The sequence below is a fragment of the Pan troglodytes genome, chromosome 19 (genome assembly GCF_028858775.2).
Source record: "Pan troglodytes isolate AG18354 chromosome 19, NHGRI_mPanTro3-v2.0_pri, whole genome shotgun sequence".
Taxonomy (NCBI): Eukaryota; Metazoa; Chordata; class Mammalia; order Primates; family Hominidae; genus Pan; species Pan troglodytes.
In genome coordinates, this window is record NC_072417.2 from 55,084,450 (window position 1) to 55,101,569 (window position 17,120).

Genomic DNA, 17,120 nt, shown 5'->3' on the forward strand with positions numbered 1-17,120 from the left:
CTGGGCTCTGGCATGGTGGCCAGCTCTAGAATTAAACCCACCAATGGCTATTTTTGCAGTATTGGATTCAGTCTTGAGGAGGGAAAAAAACTAATGGGGAATTTGGTTCCCTACCTCAAGGCACTCCTAAGCTGGGAACTGAAGCAAGACATATACATGAAATATCATCGGAAACACAATATCGTAGGAAATACAAGGCATAGATTCTAAAACACTTTTATATGGAAAATTTCAAATTTCAAAAGTATGTAGAACAGTATGATAACCACCCACCCACATAGCACTGGCTTCAACAATTATCAACACTTTACCAATTTTATTCCATTCTTTTTCCCCCCTTTCTTAAGTTGTTTAAAATTTTTTCTTGTTGGAGTATTTTTAAGAAAATTCCAGGCACAATATCATTTCAGACTCTGATACTCTAGACTTCTCCTTGGGCTGAAAAAGCTGAAAAGTACATGTATATTTGGGTCAAAAGATTCTATTCTCGGCCGGTTGCAGTGGCTCACGCCTGTAATCCCAGCACTTTGGGAGGCCGAGGCGGGCGGATCACATGGTCAGGAGATCGAGACCATCCTGGCTAACATGGTGAAACCCTGCCTCTACTAAAAAAAAAAAAATACAAAAAATTAGCCAGGCGTGGTGGCGGGCTCCTGTAGTCCCAGCTACTCAGGAGGCTGAGGCAGGAGAATGGCGTGAACCTGGGAGGCAGAGCTTGCAGTGAGCCGAGATCGCGCCACTACACTCCAACCTGGGCGACAGAGCGAGACTCCATCTCAAAAAAAAAAGATTCTATTCTCAAGTGGCAGAAGAGATGACAAAAATCTAGTGGCCTAAGGTTAGAGTCTGAGGAGGTTTATTTTGTGGGAGAGCTTTTGGTGGGGACTTGTTCTCGGCCTGGAGTTTCTACAGAGCCAACTCAACCACGTACCTTTCTCTGGCTTCACTCTAGAGGAACCATGGAGGAATTCACTCCGGTGTATTTCCGAAATGAATAGGCTGTTTTCTGGAAAAGGAGACATAACCAAGCCAGGGTACGATCCCTGCAATCTATTGGTTGACCTGGATGACATCAGAGACCTGTCTTCTGGGTTCAGCAAATACTGAGACTTCATCCGTTACCTGCCCATCCACCTCTCCAAGTACATTCTAAGTATGCTGGGGTGTATGAGGGGATTTCCCAGACACCTCCCCTCTTGGCCCAGTTCTGGGGTTTCTAGGTCCATCTTTTTTTTTTTTTCCAGGAATGCTGGATAGACACACCCTGAACAAGTGCGCCTCTGTGAGCCAGCACTGGGCCGCCATGGCTCAACAGGTCAAGATGGACTTGTCAGCGCACGGCTTCATTCAGAACCAGATTACCTTCTTGCAGGTACTTCCTGCAAGTCTGAAAGGGGAATGTCTGAGACCAGCTTCATTTTCGTGTTGAGGCTGATATGACTGTGGACCTTTCAGTAAACCCTTAGCTGGCCTCCTCCTCTACATTTGTGGCCTTTTAGGCTTCCTGGGTCCCTTCTTTTTGGTCCAAACTCCTGTTAATAACTGAGTACTCTTTCATTGTCAGTGCATCTCACAAGGACAATAGGGATAGAGACCGCTCAGGAGCAGAGAGACAGAGCCTTTCCAACACCTCACAGAGCAGAGAACCCCCAGCCCCCAGGGAGTTATATTGCAGCTTATGCAGCAAGAAAGCCACAAATGTGTCTCTGCATCAACCTCATATGGAGCACAGATGTTTATAAGGCTGCAAAGTATTTTTTTAAGTTAAAATGAAATTTTCCCCAATGGCAATCTTCTCCAGCATTTTTACTTCTCAGTTTCTTGCCAGAAGTCTCACCCTAAACCATGGATTTTGGTAACTTGGATTTTTTTTTTTTTTTTCCCAGCAGAGAGGACAGAGGATGAGAAGCAGCAGCTATGGTGAGGCTGGCGACAGTCTGACCATCTTTGCTGGTCCCCCTGTGGCATTTGGTGTTTATTTTTCTCCTCCATTCGATCTGCACACACTGCCAGAGGAACTGGCCAGAAGTGGGCCTGCCTGCTGCAGCCAGGGCTTACCCATCCTTCAGATTTTGCCAAGAACTAGTTTTTCCCTTCCTCCTGCAGAGTTGGAGCCAAGAGAAGCCATTTTCTGTTTTTATTTTTGTTTTTTTTTTGTTTTTCCAGGGGTCCTACACAAGAGGAATTGATCCTAATTATGCCAATAAGGTTTCTATCCCAGTTCCTAAAATGGTAGATGACGGGAAGAGCATGCGTGTGAAACATCCGAAGTGGAAGCTGAGAACGAAGGTGGGTTCCAACAGCATCTGAGGCAAGTAGCTGTGAGCGTCTCATTCTAATTGCCATTGAAGGCTGAGGTCCAGACTCAGCCCTGGAGTGAGGACAGAGGATCATGGCAGGTGACACTCCTTAAGGAAGACGAGAGTTCTGTGTTGCTACTGACTTGCAAGACACTTCCTCTTTTTTTTTTTTTAGTGAGATGGAGTCTCACTATGTCACCCAGGCTGGAGTGCAGTGGCACAGTCTTGGCTCACTGCAAGCTCCGCCTCCTGAGTTCACGCCATTCTCCTGCCTCAGCCTCCTGAGTAGCTGGGACTACAGGAGCCCGCCACCAAGCCTGGCTAATTTTTTGTATTTTTTTTTTTTTTAGTAGAGGCAGGGTTTCACCATGTTAGCCAGGATGGTCTCGATCTCCTGACCTTGTGATCCGCCCGCCTCGGCCTCCCAAAGTGCTGGGATTACAGACGTGAGCCACCGCGCCCAGCTCGACACTTCCTCTTCTTAAGCCTTGCTTTACTCATATGTTGGATGGGTGGATTGATTTGGTTGTCCTCTCAGGGTTCTTCCTTACTTCAAAGCCCCTGGCTGTGTTTTGTGTCCATGGCACCAGGTCATTTAGTGGCAAGTTCAGAGGCCAGGAGCAACCCCATCAGCCCATGCCTCTGGAGGCTCCAGCATCTGCTGCTCAGGAATTTGAGGAGGACCTGAGGGGAGGGCCAGGGCTGGTTCCAGAATGCCTAGGGCCTAGATGAATTTGGCTCCCTCATCCCTCACTTCTAGGTTTACTCTGGCTCTAGGATGGAAGGGGAGAGTTAATTAAATGTAGCCCTTTCCACTAGTTCTTGGGCAATAATGAAGAGTGACCGGAAGACTCTTCGAGCTCTTTGCTTTGACTATCAAGGCATGGTTGATATTCCTAAAACCATTAGATTTCTGCCCCCCCCCAACCTGCTTAAAGTCTATTTTGAAGTCTATTTAATTGGCCCCAAAAGGATAGTTGATGAGGGATGGTTTGACTGTCGCTTCCCATAAGGCAGCTATGTTAAATTAGAATTTGAGAAACAGAAGCATCCAGAGAGAGCATCTAGCTCATATGACCTGTAGGGGCCAGGCAGGTGACACAAAGGAGGAGACGGGTGGTGTGGGCAGTAGCGGACGGTGTGGCTGTCATGGACTGGACAGTTCACCTGCATCTGAAGGGCCAGCTGCTTATCAGTTCTGGCTAATTATTGTCTTGAGAGATTGTCTTGAGGCCCCTGACCGCTAGACCATCTAAGTCTTAGAAGATAGAAACCTGAGGTATTATGTGAAATCTCTTGCTTTTATTAAATGCTGGCAACCATTTAAAAGCAGTTTTAAAAACTACATAGGCCAAAGAAAACACATTTCTGGGCCAGGTGCAGCGGCTCATGCCTGTAATCCCAGCACTTTAGGAGGCCGAGGCGGGCGGATCACGAGGTCAGGAGTTTGAAACCAGCCTGGCCAACATAGTGAAACCCCGTCTCTACTAAAAATACAAAAAATTAGCCAGGCATGGTGGCAGTGCCTGTAGTCCCAGCTACTCGGGAGGCTGAGGCAGGAGAATGGTGTGAACCCAGGAGGCGGAGCTTGCAGTGAGCCGAGATTGCGCCACTGCACTCCAGCCTGGGTGACAGAGTGAGACTCCATCTCAAAAAAAAAAAAAGAAAACACATTTCTGGATTTCCTTTGACCTGCAGTTTTTCATTTCTGAGCTGGTCCCTTCACCCATTTTATAGATAAAGAAACTGAGGCACAGAGAGGTCAAGCTCTCCCAGCCAGCTGAGTGAAAGAGGCATTCATTTGAACGTGGACCTGCTTTTGTTTTCAAGTCTGTTGCTCTTTTAAGTATAACACAAAGAACACCCTTCTTCCTTGGGTGATACAGTCAGTAATGGCCCAACAGAAGGACTACCCAGCCAGTGTTTGACATTCTAGGAATGTTTTGACAGAACTGGACTGTATTGACAGAATTGTACTGTCATCTCGGACAAATACCGCCACTTTAAGTTCCAGGTCCCTTTCTAGTCTCATGCATTTCAAGGAAATCTCTTCTAACTACAAGCAGCCAGAAAGAACAGGCAGTAAAACACAGATAAGACATCTAGGGCACAGAGGGAGGTGGGGGGATAGTCTCTTGGGTAACTACCAAACTTCACCCTCATACAGTGGGCCCGAGTAAAACAGTGGGCCATCATGAGCACATTCCTTTCCATTCAAGTGCACTAAGATAGTGAAGCTAAAGCAGACTCGGGGGTATGCCTGCAGCTGCAGAAAGATGTATGGGGACAGACACACAACTCTCCCTCCTAGATAAGCACAACAAAGAGACACAGAAGCAGTCCAAGCATCTGATAAACTCTCCCACCCTGAATCCTTAAAGACTCTTAGTCTGTAAGAGAGTGCAGCTTCTGACGTAACTCGGTCAGAATTCCCTCCCAGATTTGAAATAAACCTGTTGACTGTCAAGCCACCCTTCGCCTTTCTCTCCTCTTTCTTTAATTCTTACATGTGTAATTTAAGAAAAGGGGCCAGGCGCAGTGGCTCATGCCTGTAATCCCAGCACTTTGGGAGGCTGAGGCAGGTGGATCACCTGAGGTCAGGAGTTCAAGACCAGCCTGGCCAACATGACAAAACCCTGTCTCTACTAAAAATGTAGAAAATTAGCCAGGCATGGTGGTGCATGCCTATAATCCCAGCTACCCGGGAGGCTGAGGCAGAAGAATCACTTGAACCCAGGAGATGGAGGTTGTAGTGAGCCGAGATCACGCCACTGCACCACTCCAGCCTGGGCAAGAGAGCGAGACTCCATCTCAAAAAAAAAAAAAAAAAAGAAAAAAAGAAAGAAAGAAAGAGAGAGAAAAGGGAGAGAAGCAGAGAAGCAGGTGAAACAGTATGGAGAACACATGAAATAGCAAGACTAAGCAGTTACAGAGTCTCCTAGGAAAAGCGGAGGTGAGTGCTTCTCAGGGTGGTGAGTAATAGCATGAGTGTAAACTGTGTGCCTGATGCCCGTAGCTCTGCATACAGCATTTACTTGATTTCACCATAGATCAAGGAGGTGTTGTTGCTCCCAGTTTATGGATGTGGAAATGAAGGATATGGTGTGAGAAAGTGGCCGAGGTCTCACAGCTGGGCAGTGGCAGAGCTGGAATTTAAACTCAGGTCTTTCCCTTCCCAATGACTCCACCATGTGGCTTCTTGGGCTCACAAAACTTAGGAGATGAGCAAGGGCCAATGAATTCTCACCTGGGTTGGGAGAATCCAGGGCGGCATTATTTAATTCAGGCTGGGATATGGAAAACTCCCTGGACACTGGAGGGGAGGCAGGTTGGCAGATTCTTCTGAGCAGAGATAGACTACATGGTTAAAGATTAAGAAGGAGAGGGAGCAGAGGAAAGAGGGCATCTGAGGAAGAGTCTAAAGGCATGGAGCAGAAGGCTAAGGTTTGGAAGGAGACTTCAGAAATGTCCCCAAGAGGACTCTCAGGTGCAAACATGATGCTGTGTTCTTCTTTGCCTTCAAGATAAATATATTCTGCTTTTTCTTCCTGCTAGTCTAATGGGACTGTTATTTCTGGCTATTTGAGGATAGAATGTGGCAGGGAATATAAATGGAACTGAGAGTCTAGTTCAGTCATCTATGCCAGAATTTAGCACGTCTGGAATGCCAGAAGGTGTGTGATAGAGGAAGCAAAGGAGGGAGGGAAGGAGGGAGGAAGAATGAAGGCAGGCAGGCAGGAAGGAAATAAAGAAAGACTGGGAAGCAAATGAAAGCGCCCCTGTCACGACTTGATAAAATGATTTCCTTTCCCTGAGTCCCAGATACCTTATCTGTAAAATAATGAGAACATTTTGTGGGGCAAGTGATCTACTTTGTAAGGCAGCTACAAGGACAAATGAAAGTTGCAGATGTATGAAAACTTTGAAATGCAAATGCAGGCTGGGCGTGGTGGCTCACACGTGTAATCCCAGCACTTTGGGAGGCTGAGGCAGGCAGATCACGTGAGGTCAGGAGTTCGAGACCAGCCTGGCCAACGTGGTGAAACTCCGTCGCTACTAAAAATACAAAAATTAGCCAGGCGTGGTGGCACATGCCTGTAATCCCCACTACTTAGGAGGTTGAGGCAGGAGAATTGCCTGAACTCGGGAGGCGGAGGTTGCAGTGAGCCAAGATCATGCCATTGCACTCCAGCCTGGGTGAGAAGAGTGAAACTCCGTCTTAAAAAAATTGCAGCTGGGCCTGGTGGCTCACGCCTGTAATCCCAGCACTTTGGGAAGCCGAGGCAGGCAGATCACAAGGTCAAGAGATCGAGACCATCCTGGCTAACATGGTGAAACCCTGTCTCTACTAAAAATACAAAAATTAGCTGGGCATGGTGGTGCACGCTTGTAGTCCCAGTTACTCTGGAGGCTGAGGCAGGAGAATCACTTGAACCCAGGAGGGCGGAGGTTGCAGTGAGCTGAGATTGCACCACTACACTCCAGCCTGGCGACAGTGCAAGACTCCGTCTGAAAAAAAAAAAATGCAAATGCATAGCATAGCATGTGTAGCAGTAATTTCACAGTTGGCTTAAAATCCCCTGAGTGTGCTTTGTACTCTCAGGTAGATGTAATATACATATGACTTTCCGACTTCTGTGAAATGGTCGGTCAAAGGGCACCTGTGACTTTATGTTGTGAGGATACCCTTTGTGAGCTGATTTTTGAAAAAGTTGTGTTATTGGTGACATTTGGAATTCAGCCTTGAAAGTTCATGGAATCAGGGCACATGGAAAATCAAAGAGATGAAAGAAGAATTAAGAACCTTGACCCAACATTTTCTAACTCATGGTTTCCTTTGGTGCTTGCTCACTGGCTGCTCCCTTCTCTGCAGAGCAGCAGCCTCAGCCTTCAGAGGAAGAATCTGTGAGCCCTGTGCCCTTACCAGGGAGACCCTAGGGGCTCTGGGACTGTGGGTATTTGAAGGTACCACTGAGCTTTAACTTCAAATATTCCCTTGTTAGAAGGAGTACAACCTGTGGACTGCATACCAGAACGAGGAAACGCAGCAGGTCCTGATGGAGGAGAGAAATGTTTTCTGTGGGACCTACAATGTTCGCATTCTCTCTGACACGTAGGTACTGGGGTCAGAATCTGGGTCTCTAGGGACGCTTGAGTTATCCACACTGAGATTTGGGATTTCCCTGACCTTTGTGTACATGGAAAGGCAAGCTCTCCTCACCTCAAGCTCCAGTCCTAAACTTGCACATGATCCCATGTAGACAATACCTGCTTCATTTTGCACCATTCTTGGCAGTGGGTAAAGGACACTTTCCCTTTCTAAATTTTGGGTATGCTGACCAACAACCTTTTGCACAAGTCACACATAAAATCTTTATTTTTTGAAATATCTTTATTTTGTTTTATTAATTTTAGAAATAATATACGGTTATTGGAAAAAATCTTTCAAATGCCAGAAAATGTATAGAGAAAGGCAAAGTTTTCCTGTAGTCTATCACCTAGCAATAACCACCATTAATATTGATGTCTACCCTTCTAGAATTCTTTTCTTTGCATACTTAGCACATATTTTAGTAGAAGTGGTGTTATATTACACATATTTCTGTAACCCAGCCCAGCAAAGTACTATAGATATCTTCCCATGGTAAATATGACAATCGTATTTATAATTGCATACTCTGACATCATTTCAATATGCCGAGAGACGAAGGTCCTTTAATAAGCAACTTTCTACCATATTTTAGGCCTAGGACTTCACTTTATATTCACGAGGTTTTGCAAAGTCCACTTCTACTTTATTTTTGGCCATGAATCTTATTAACAAATTGCATCTTGACAATAGAACAGTCAGTATGGGGAAGACAGAACAGATAAGATAGGGGAAAGGCAAAGTTGAATTTTTATGCTTAGTATGGTGATAACTGCTCTTTAGAAGAGATGGTGACTAGTTGAACTCTAGGTATGACAAACGGAATAAGGGCAAAAATATCAAGAATTGCTCCTTATATATATGTGTGTACATATACACACACATATATATACACACATATACATATATGTACATGTATATATATACATAAAAATATATGTATATACACACACACATATATATGTAGTTTAAGGAACAATTATCACCATACTATCCATATTTCTTTTTTCAGAGTGAACCTCATTCTGTCGTCCAGGCTGGGCTGCAGTGGTGCAATCTTGGCTCATTGTAACCTCCACCTCCTGGGCTCAAGCGATTCTCCTGCCTCAGTCTCCTAAGTAGCTGGGACTATAGGCACATGCCACCACGCCTGGCTAATTTCTGAATTTTTCTGTAGAGACGGGGTTTCGTTCTCTGGTCAGGTTGGTCTCAAAGCTCCTCATATTTAGAGTGACTATACATCCCTGTTTATTGGAACAATCCCTCTCTAGTCTGCAGTCCTAGTGTCATTAATAATAGTGTCCCCAGGTTGGGCGTGGTGGCTCATGCCTGTAACCCCAGAACTTTGGGAGGCTGAGGTAGGAGGATCGCTTGAGGCCAAGAGTTGGAGGTTACAGGGAGTTATTATTGCGCCTCTGTACTCCAGCCTGGGTGACAGAGCAAGACCTTGTCTCTAAAAATAAATACATAGTGTCCCCTTTCACAATAAAAAACTCTCAGTTTGGACAATACATTATTTGGTCATCCTGTTCATACTTTACCTATTTGCTAATAATCCTATGATTGAAAGATTAATTCAACTCACCTAGTTTTATGGGACAATAAGCTCATTGTAAGTAAGGTCCTTATCTGATAATTATTTATATTTCCTGTGGTATCTACTAGCACAGGACTTTGAACCTAATATATGCTCACTGGATATTGATTAAGGGAAAAAACAAAAGAAAAGAAATACAGTGTGCACAGGACTTCCCAACTGTGTTCCTCTGATGTTTTCCAAGAAAAAAGGTTTCCATGATCAATTAAATCTGGGCAATGCCACATACTCCATTCTCTCTCTTGGGGATTTAGCATACATTTACAGAATTGTTAAAAAATTGCCTTGTGTCTCTAGTTTTTAAATTTAACAGAAATGGATTTTTGTCATCGTATGAGAGTGGGGATCCCTCAGGGCCTGTTAATTCTCGACCTTGCCTTCTGCTGCCTCCCTTGTTGAAAGGCCCTGGATTTTCCTTTACACCACTGCTGTAGGCAAAAGTCATGGGGCTAAGTCAGTCCCAGGAGGGACACTGACTCTTCTTTCATGGATAATCCTTTTCCCCTGGCACTCAGGTGGGATCAAAACCGAGTCATCCACTATTCCGGGGGAGATCTGATAGCTGTGTCATCTAATCGAAAGATCCATCTTCTGGACATCATACAAGTGAAAGCGATACCCGTTGAATTCCGAGGCATGCTGGGAGTGTCCGGGCCCTCTTCCTGTGTGAGGAGGAAAACTTTCTCCTAAGCGGGAGCTATGACCTAAGTATCAGGTGAGGAGTCCAAAGGCATCATGATCCCTGTCCCACCCAGGGCCTAGAGGCAGCTCATGGAAGAAGTGTGCATGCTTCTTCTTTTTATATTTAACAGTTTTCCTAGAAGATACTGACTTCTAGAATACCTTCAGCTTATTTTTTTTTTTGGCAAGGAAAAAGTCAGGAATGTATATATTGCTTAAAATTTGAATGAGATGGATTTATAACAGTTATCAGATATATTTTCTAATTGATGACTGCAAATCAGAAAAATTTTCTTTATTAGCGTTCTTAGAGGAAGAAATAATTTACATTTGTTCTTACAGACTCTTTCAGGGGAACGTGGTTTTTTATGGGTTTGAGACAGACTATAGAGGCAAAATAGTGCTTTAAAAACACATATGTGGCCAGGCGCGGTGGCTCACGCCTGTAATCCCAACACTTTGGGAGGCCGTGGTGGGCGGGTCATGAGGTCAGGAGATCAAGACCATCCTGGCTAACATGGTGAAACCCCGTCTCTACTAAACAAAATACAAGAAATTAGCTGGGCGTGGTGGCGGGCGCCTGTGGTCCCAGCTACTTGGGACGCTGAGGCAGGAGAATGGTGTGAACCTGGGAAGTGGAGCTTGCAGTGAGCCGAGATGGTGCCACTACACTCCAGCCTGGGCGACACAGCGAGACTCCATCTCAAAAAAACCCAAAAACAACCACATATGCATATTTTTAAACAATATAACAAACACTCATGCGTCCATTACTCAGGCCAAGAAATAAGATACCACCATTCCCTAACCCTCCCACTGTGCCCTTCTCTTCTTGCTTCTTCCTGCCAACCAGAGGTAATATTATTCTAATTTTATACTAATGATTCCCTTGCATTTCTTTATCATTTTTGCTTCCTTCTTATACATCTCCAGAAGTATTAGTTACTTGTGCCTGTTTTTGAACTCAACATAAAAAGAATCATATTTTAAAAATTTGTTGGTACCTCATTCTTACATGGAACTATGTTTTTGAGATTCACCTATATGATGCAGGTGGCAGTAATTAACTTATTTTCACTGAGATACTGTATTAAATTGGATGATTGTATCGTAACTCATTTATTTGTTTTTCTGTCGGTGGACATTTGCATTGTTTCTAGTTTTTTTTTTTTTTTTTTTGAGATGGAGTCTCACTGTGTCACCCAGGCTGGAGGGCAGTGGCGCCATGTTGGCTCACTGCAAGCTCCGCCTCCCAGGTTCACACCATTCTCTTGCCTCAGCCTCCCAAGTAGCTGAGACTACAGGGGCCCGCCACCACACCAGGCTATTTTTTTTTTTTGTATTTTTTAGTAGAGAAGGGGTTTCCCCATGTTAGCCAGGATGGTCTCGATCTCCTGACCTTGTGATCCACCCGCCTCGGCCTCCTAAAGTACTGGGATTACAGGTGTGAGCCACCGCGTCCGGCCCTTGTTTCTAGTTTTTAATTATTTCAAAGAATGCTGCCAGAGACGGGTCTTGGATGTGTCCCCTGGTGCCCATGTGCATGAGTTTTTAAAGGTATATTCTTAGTATGGGAATTTCTAAGAAGGAGTACTAAACTGTTTTCCAATGTGGTTGTATTAATTTACATTCCCATTGGCAGCATATGAGAATATCTCTTCTTATATATTCTCGCCAACACTTAATATTGACAGTCTAATAGTTTTGTCAATCTGATGGGTATTAAATAAAACCCACTGTGTTTTATTGGGGTTTAAATTTTAACTTTCCTGATTACTAATGAAGTTGAACAACTTTTCATATGTGTATTAGTCAGGGTCTCCAGAGAAACAGAACCAATACAATGTGTATATACATAGGAGATTTACTATAAAGTATTGACTTGTGTGATCAAGGTGGCTGGCAAGTCCAAAATCTGCAGTGTGGGGCCAGCAGGCTGGAGACCCAGGAGAGCCAACGGTGCAGATGAAGCCCAAAGGCCATCTGCTGGAGAATACCCTCTTGCCAGGACTATCTATTAACTTTGTTCATAGTATCTACATGAATTTTGTTGAACAAAAATTCTCAATATGGGCCAGGCGCGGTGGCTCATGCCTGTAAGCCCAGCACTTTGGGAGGCTGAGGCAGGCGGATCATCTGAGGTCGGGAGTTTGAGACCAGCCTGACTAACATGGAGAAACCCCGTCTCTACTAAAAATACAAAATTAGCTGGGCATGGTGGCACATGCCTGTAATCTCAGCTACTCAGGAAGGCTGAGGCAGGAGAATCACTTGAACCTGGGAGGTGCCACTGCACTCCAGCCAGGGCAACAAGAGCAAAACTCGGTCTCAAAAAAAAAAAAAAAATCTCAATATGAATGTAATAAAATATCAGTTTATCAGGGTTTTTTTCCCCTCATTTCTGTGATTCTTCCCTCTTCTAGGTCACAGAGATATTTTCTAATATTTTCTTCTATCAACATTACAGTTTTATCTTTTGCATTCAGTTTTTTAATCTATTTGCAATTCAACCTTGTATGTGGCATTAGGTAGGGTTTCCATTTCAGTTATTCATATTTAGATAAAGTGAGCAGTTTCTCCCCCACAGCAACTACTATATAACCTGCCACTTCCTCCATTGATTTGAGGTGCTATCTTTATCACATGGAAATTTCCCATATGTGCATGAGAATGTCCCTGAGCTCTCTGATCTAGTCCACTGTCTTTCTGTTTTTAATCAAAATCCCCCTCCTTGAAAACTGTTTGTTTTGTTTTTAGGTATGCATTTGGAGAATGTTTTAAAATGTGACTGGGAGGGAAATTCTACTTTTCCCTTTTTTTTTTTTTTTTTTAAGACGGAGTCTCGTTCTCTCACCCAGGCTAGAGTGCAGTGGTGCGATCTCAGCTCACTGCCAGCTCCGCCTTCCGTGATCATGCCATTCTCCTGCCTCAGCCTCCCGAGTAGCTGGGACTACAGGCACCCGCCACCACGCCTGGCTAATTTTTTGTATGTTTAGTAGAGACAATGTTTCTCTGTGCTAGCCAGGATGGTCTTGATCTCCTGACCTCGTGATTCGCCCGCCTCGGCCTCCCAAAGTGCTGGGATTACAGGCATGAGCCACCGCGCCCGGCCTCACTTTTCTTTTTTATGTAACAGCTATAGTATATAAGTTTTGAGTTTTTGGAGTAAGTTTACCAACTTTCAATAAAACCTAACTAGACTTTTTATTTGGGTTGCATTGAATTTATAGATTAGTTTGGTAAACACACTCAATTAGATCATCTGTGTTCTTTCTTAGAGCCTTAAAGTTTTCTTCATAAAAGTCCTGTGTATTTTTACTTAATGCCTGTACACGTTATAATTTTATTACTATTGTGAATGGTATCTTAATTTTGCTTATATTTTCAAATTAGTTATTGCTGGCATAGAGAAATGCAATTGATTTTTGTAAATTGATCTTGTGTCTGGCATCCTTGCCAAACTCTCTTATTAGTTCTAAAAGCATGTATGTTTCATAATTGGTTTTTCTTTTTCTTTTTCTTTTTTTTTTTTTGAGACGGAGTCTTGCTCTGTCGCCCAGGCTAGAGTGCAGTAGTGCGATCTCAGCTCACTGCCAGCTCTGCCTCCTGGGTTCATGCCATTCTCCTTCCTCAGCCTCCCGAGTAGCTGGGACTACAGGCGCCCACCACCACACCTGGCTAATTTTTTGTATTTTTAGTAGAGACGGGGTTTCACCGTGTTAGCCAGGATGGTCTCGATCTCCTGACCTTGTGACCCGCCCGCCTCGGCCTCCCAAAGTGCTGGGATTACAGGTGTGAGCTACTGCACCTGGCCAATAATTGGTTTTTCTATGTAGACAATCCTATCAACTGCAAATGACAATATATTATCTTTTTTTTTTTTTTTTTTTGAGATGGAGTCTCACTCTGTTGCCAGGCTGGAGTGCTGTGACGCGATCTCGGCTCACTGTAACCTCCGACTCCCTGATTCAAAGGATTCCCCTGCCTCAGCCTCCCGAGTAGCTGGGACTACAGGCATGTGCCACCACGCCTGGCTAATTTTTTTTGTATTTTAGTAGAGACGAGGTTTCACTATGTTGGCCAGGATGGTCTCAATCTCCTGACCTCATCATCTGCCCACCTCGGCCTACCAAAGTGCTGGAATTACAGGCATGAGCCACCGTGCCCGGCCGACAATATATTATCTTCTTTTCTAATGCCTATACCACCTTTTGTTTTTCTTTTCTTCTAACTTTGCCTAGGCCTTCCAGTGCTGTGGCAGGCAGTAGCAGTGAGAGTGGGCATCTTCATCTTGTTCCCCTTCTGGAAGGGAATACATCTACAGTTTCTCCACTGAGCATAATACCTGCTGTTATGACTTTGGCTTATACATTTTACTAAATCTGGAAAGTTCCTTCTTTTCCTATTTTTCTAAAAGTATTTATCAAATACCTTTTCTTGCATAAATTTAAAAAACCAACCTGAAGACATATACTACCATATTGCTAGAAACAGAAATTCAAAACATGCTTTCTTTCAGAGCACTGTGCCATCATTCAATGCACTGTGGCTGCATTGTAGGCTCTGAGAAACTGGTAAGGCATTGGTAAGGCTGCAAAACCCTTGGGAATATTAGAAGAAAAAGCTTTAACATATCCAAAAAACTACAAAGACATATTAATCGTTTTTATGTGCCAAGCCTCACAATAACTCTGTGAAGTAAGTACAATTTTTTTTTTTTTTTTTTGAGACAGAGTCTCGCTCTGTCACCCAGGCTGGAGTGCAGTGGCGCCATCTCGGCTCACTGCAAGCTCCGCCTCCCAGGTTCACGCCATTCTCCTGCCTCAGCCTCCCGAGTAGCTGGGACTACAGGCACCTGCCACCACACCCGGCTAATGTTTTGTATTTTTAGTAGAGACGGGGTTTCACCATGTTAGCCAGGATGGTCTCGATCTCCTGACCTCCTGATCTGCTTGCCTCAGCCTCCCAAAGTGTTGGGATTACAGGTGTGAGCCACCGTGCCCGGCTGTAAGTACAATTATTATTCTCAGTTTACAGATGAAGAAACTGAGGTAAGTGGTAGTTCAGTAATTTGCCCAGAATCACACAGCTAGTAAGTGATGGCCCTGGGAATGGACTTCAGGCAGCCTTCTCCAGAACCATTATCTCAGCATTCTGCTTTGTCCTGTCTCAAAAGCAGCCTAGCTGAAGTGGAAGCATCAATGGCAGTTGAGAGACCTTGGGCAAGTGTTCTTGTTAAAAAACAGATAATTCATCTTTGCTCCCATCTATCTCTTAGATATGCTCTATATGTACATAAATATTTTGGATCTAAGTGATTGGTAAAGGATTCTGTTGCTCTTGTTTGCAGATCCACTGTACCGTGGAATCAGTGCCATGGATTCTAAGGCTGGTGGTCATTCAGGACGCTTCTATCTAAAAACCACCTGACATTGATCAAGCATTTTGTACATGTTAGTCACTATTCCAGTGTTACCTCCACTGGTGCAGGGTTTCTCAACCTTGGCACTATTGCCATCTGGGGCTGGGAAATTCTTTACTGTAGGGCCTGCCCTGTGCAATGTAGGATGTTTAGCAGCATCTCTGGATTCTATGCACTAGATGCCAGTGGCACCTCCTTCCCTGCTTGTGACCACCAAAAATATCTCCAGATATTTCCAAATGGCCTATGGGGGTAGAAGTTACCCAAGATTGACAATCACTGTATTAGTCCATTTAATTATTCACCAAAACCCTATGATGTAAATACTCTTTTTTTTTTTTGAGAGAGAGAGTCTCGCTCTATTGGCAGGCTGTAATGCAGTGGCACAATCTCAGCTCACTGCAACCTCCGCCTGCCGGATTCAAGCAATTCTCCTGCCTCAGCCTCCTGAGTAGCTGGGACTACAGGCGCACACCACCACGCCTGGCTAATTTTTGTATTTTTAGTAGAGACAGGGTTTCACCATGTTGGCCAGTATGGTCTCAATCTCTTGATCTCATGATCTGCCCGCCTCAGCCTCCCAAAGTGCTGGGATTACAGGGGTGAGCCACTGTGCCTGACCAACGACTCTTATTATTATTTCCATTTTATCAATGAGGAAAGGAAACTTACACAGAAATTAACTTCCTCAAAGTTACACCAAATAGGTGCTGCAGCTGGGATTCAAATCCAGGCCCGACTCTAAGCTGAACCATGAGAATCTGCTGCCTCCCAACTAACTACTTATCTACATGGGTTCTACGCAGTATGATCCTCTGGGCCCTCAGGAACTCTCACATTCTTTTGGCCTGATTCCTGCAGATACTGGGATCTGAAAAGTGGGGTTTGCACACGAATCTTCGGTGGTCACCAGGGGACTATCACTTGCATGGACTTGTGTAAGAACAGGCTCGTATCTGGAGGAAGAGATTGCCAGGTAAAAGGTGAGAAAGAAGTGCCTTAAATTTTCTAAGAAGTTTCCCCCGACCCACGGGTTACCAAAATGCTTTGTTTTGCTCATTTCTATAGGCAGGCACTCATTTATTCTTTATCATCCATCCATCCATCCACCCACCCACCCATCCTTCCTTCCTTCCATCTATCAATCAATCCATCCATTCAACAACTGTCTGTAGAATACCTACAGCAAGCTACACACTGAGCTAAGTGCTGAGGAGAAAAAAAAATAATAGGATATGGCCCTTTAGATATAACTTTTTATTTCTTCAAAGGGCTCATTGTCTCCTAATGGAAGCAGATACATAAATATATAGTGGGGAATATAGTAAGTCCATGAACAACAACGGCTGCCATTTACTGAGTACCAGTTTTGTGACAGATGCTTAACATACATTATTTAATCCTCACTAGAGCCCCATTGGTAATTTTATAAATGGGCCAAGATATATACATAAAATACAAGTGAAGGAAAGCATACTTACATAGTTAGGGCTAACCGAGCAGAAATGATTAAGCACATGGCCTCTGGATCCAGACTCCCTAGGTCCAAATCCCGGCTCTGCCACTCACCACCTGCAAGACTTGAGCAGGCAACCCAACTTCTCTATGCCTCAGTTTCCTCATCTGTGTAGTGGGGAATAATAATAGTACTTGTCTTGTGACGATGAGCATGTCACACACCTTGAGTCATCGCCGGCTGTTAGTGCCATGCAAGTGTCAACTCTGGTTGTTGTTATATTTTGTCTCAGGCCACTTGTCCTGTTGCCTGAGGAAGAAGGTGCTTTTGGGGAGCACCTTTGAAGGAGACTTTAATGTTTTCATTCCTGAATTCATAGAGATCACTTTCAACTTCTTCCTTTTCTTTTTTTTTTTTTTTGAGATGGAGTCTTGCTCTGTGGCCAGGTTGGAGTGCAGTGGCACAATCTTGGCTCACTGCAACCTCTGCCTCCCGGGTTCAAGTGATTCTCCTGC

The 17,120-nt window shown here is 44.3% G+C and overlaps 1 protein-coding gene across 1 annotated transcript in view; it reads left to right on the forward strand.

Annotated features, from left to right (window-relative positions):
- FBXW10B (F-box and WD repeat domain containing 10B) overlaps positions 1-17,120 on the forward strand; it is a 40,232-nt gene that overhangs the window by 11,431 nt on the left and 11,681 nt on the right. The window contains 7 exon segments of the mRNA XM_054670458.1: positions 953-1,153; positions 1,245-1,372; positions 2,167-2,289; positions 7,304-7,413; positions 9,562-9,677; positions 9,680-9,761; positions 16,011-16,132. Of these exon segments, the coding sequence (XP_054526433.1) occupies positions 953-1,153; positions 1,245-1,372; positions 2,167-2,289; positions 7,304-7,413; positions 9,562-9,677; positions 9,680-9,761; positions 16,011-16,132 (882 nt within the window).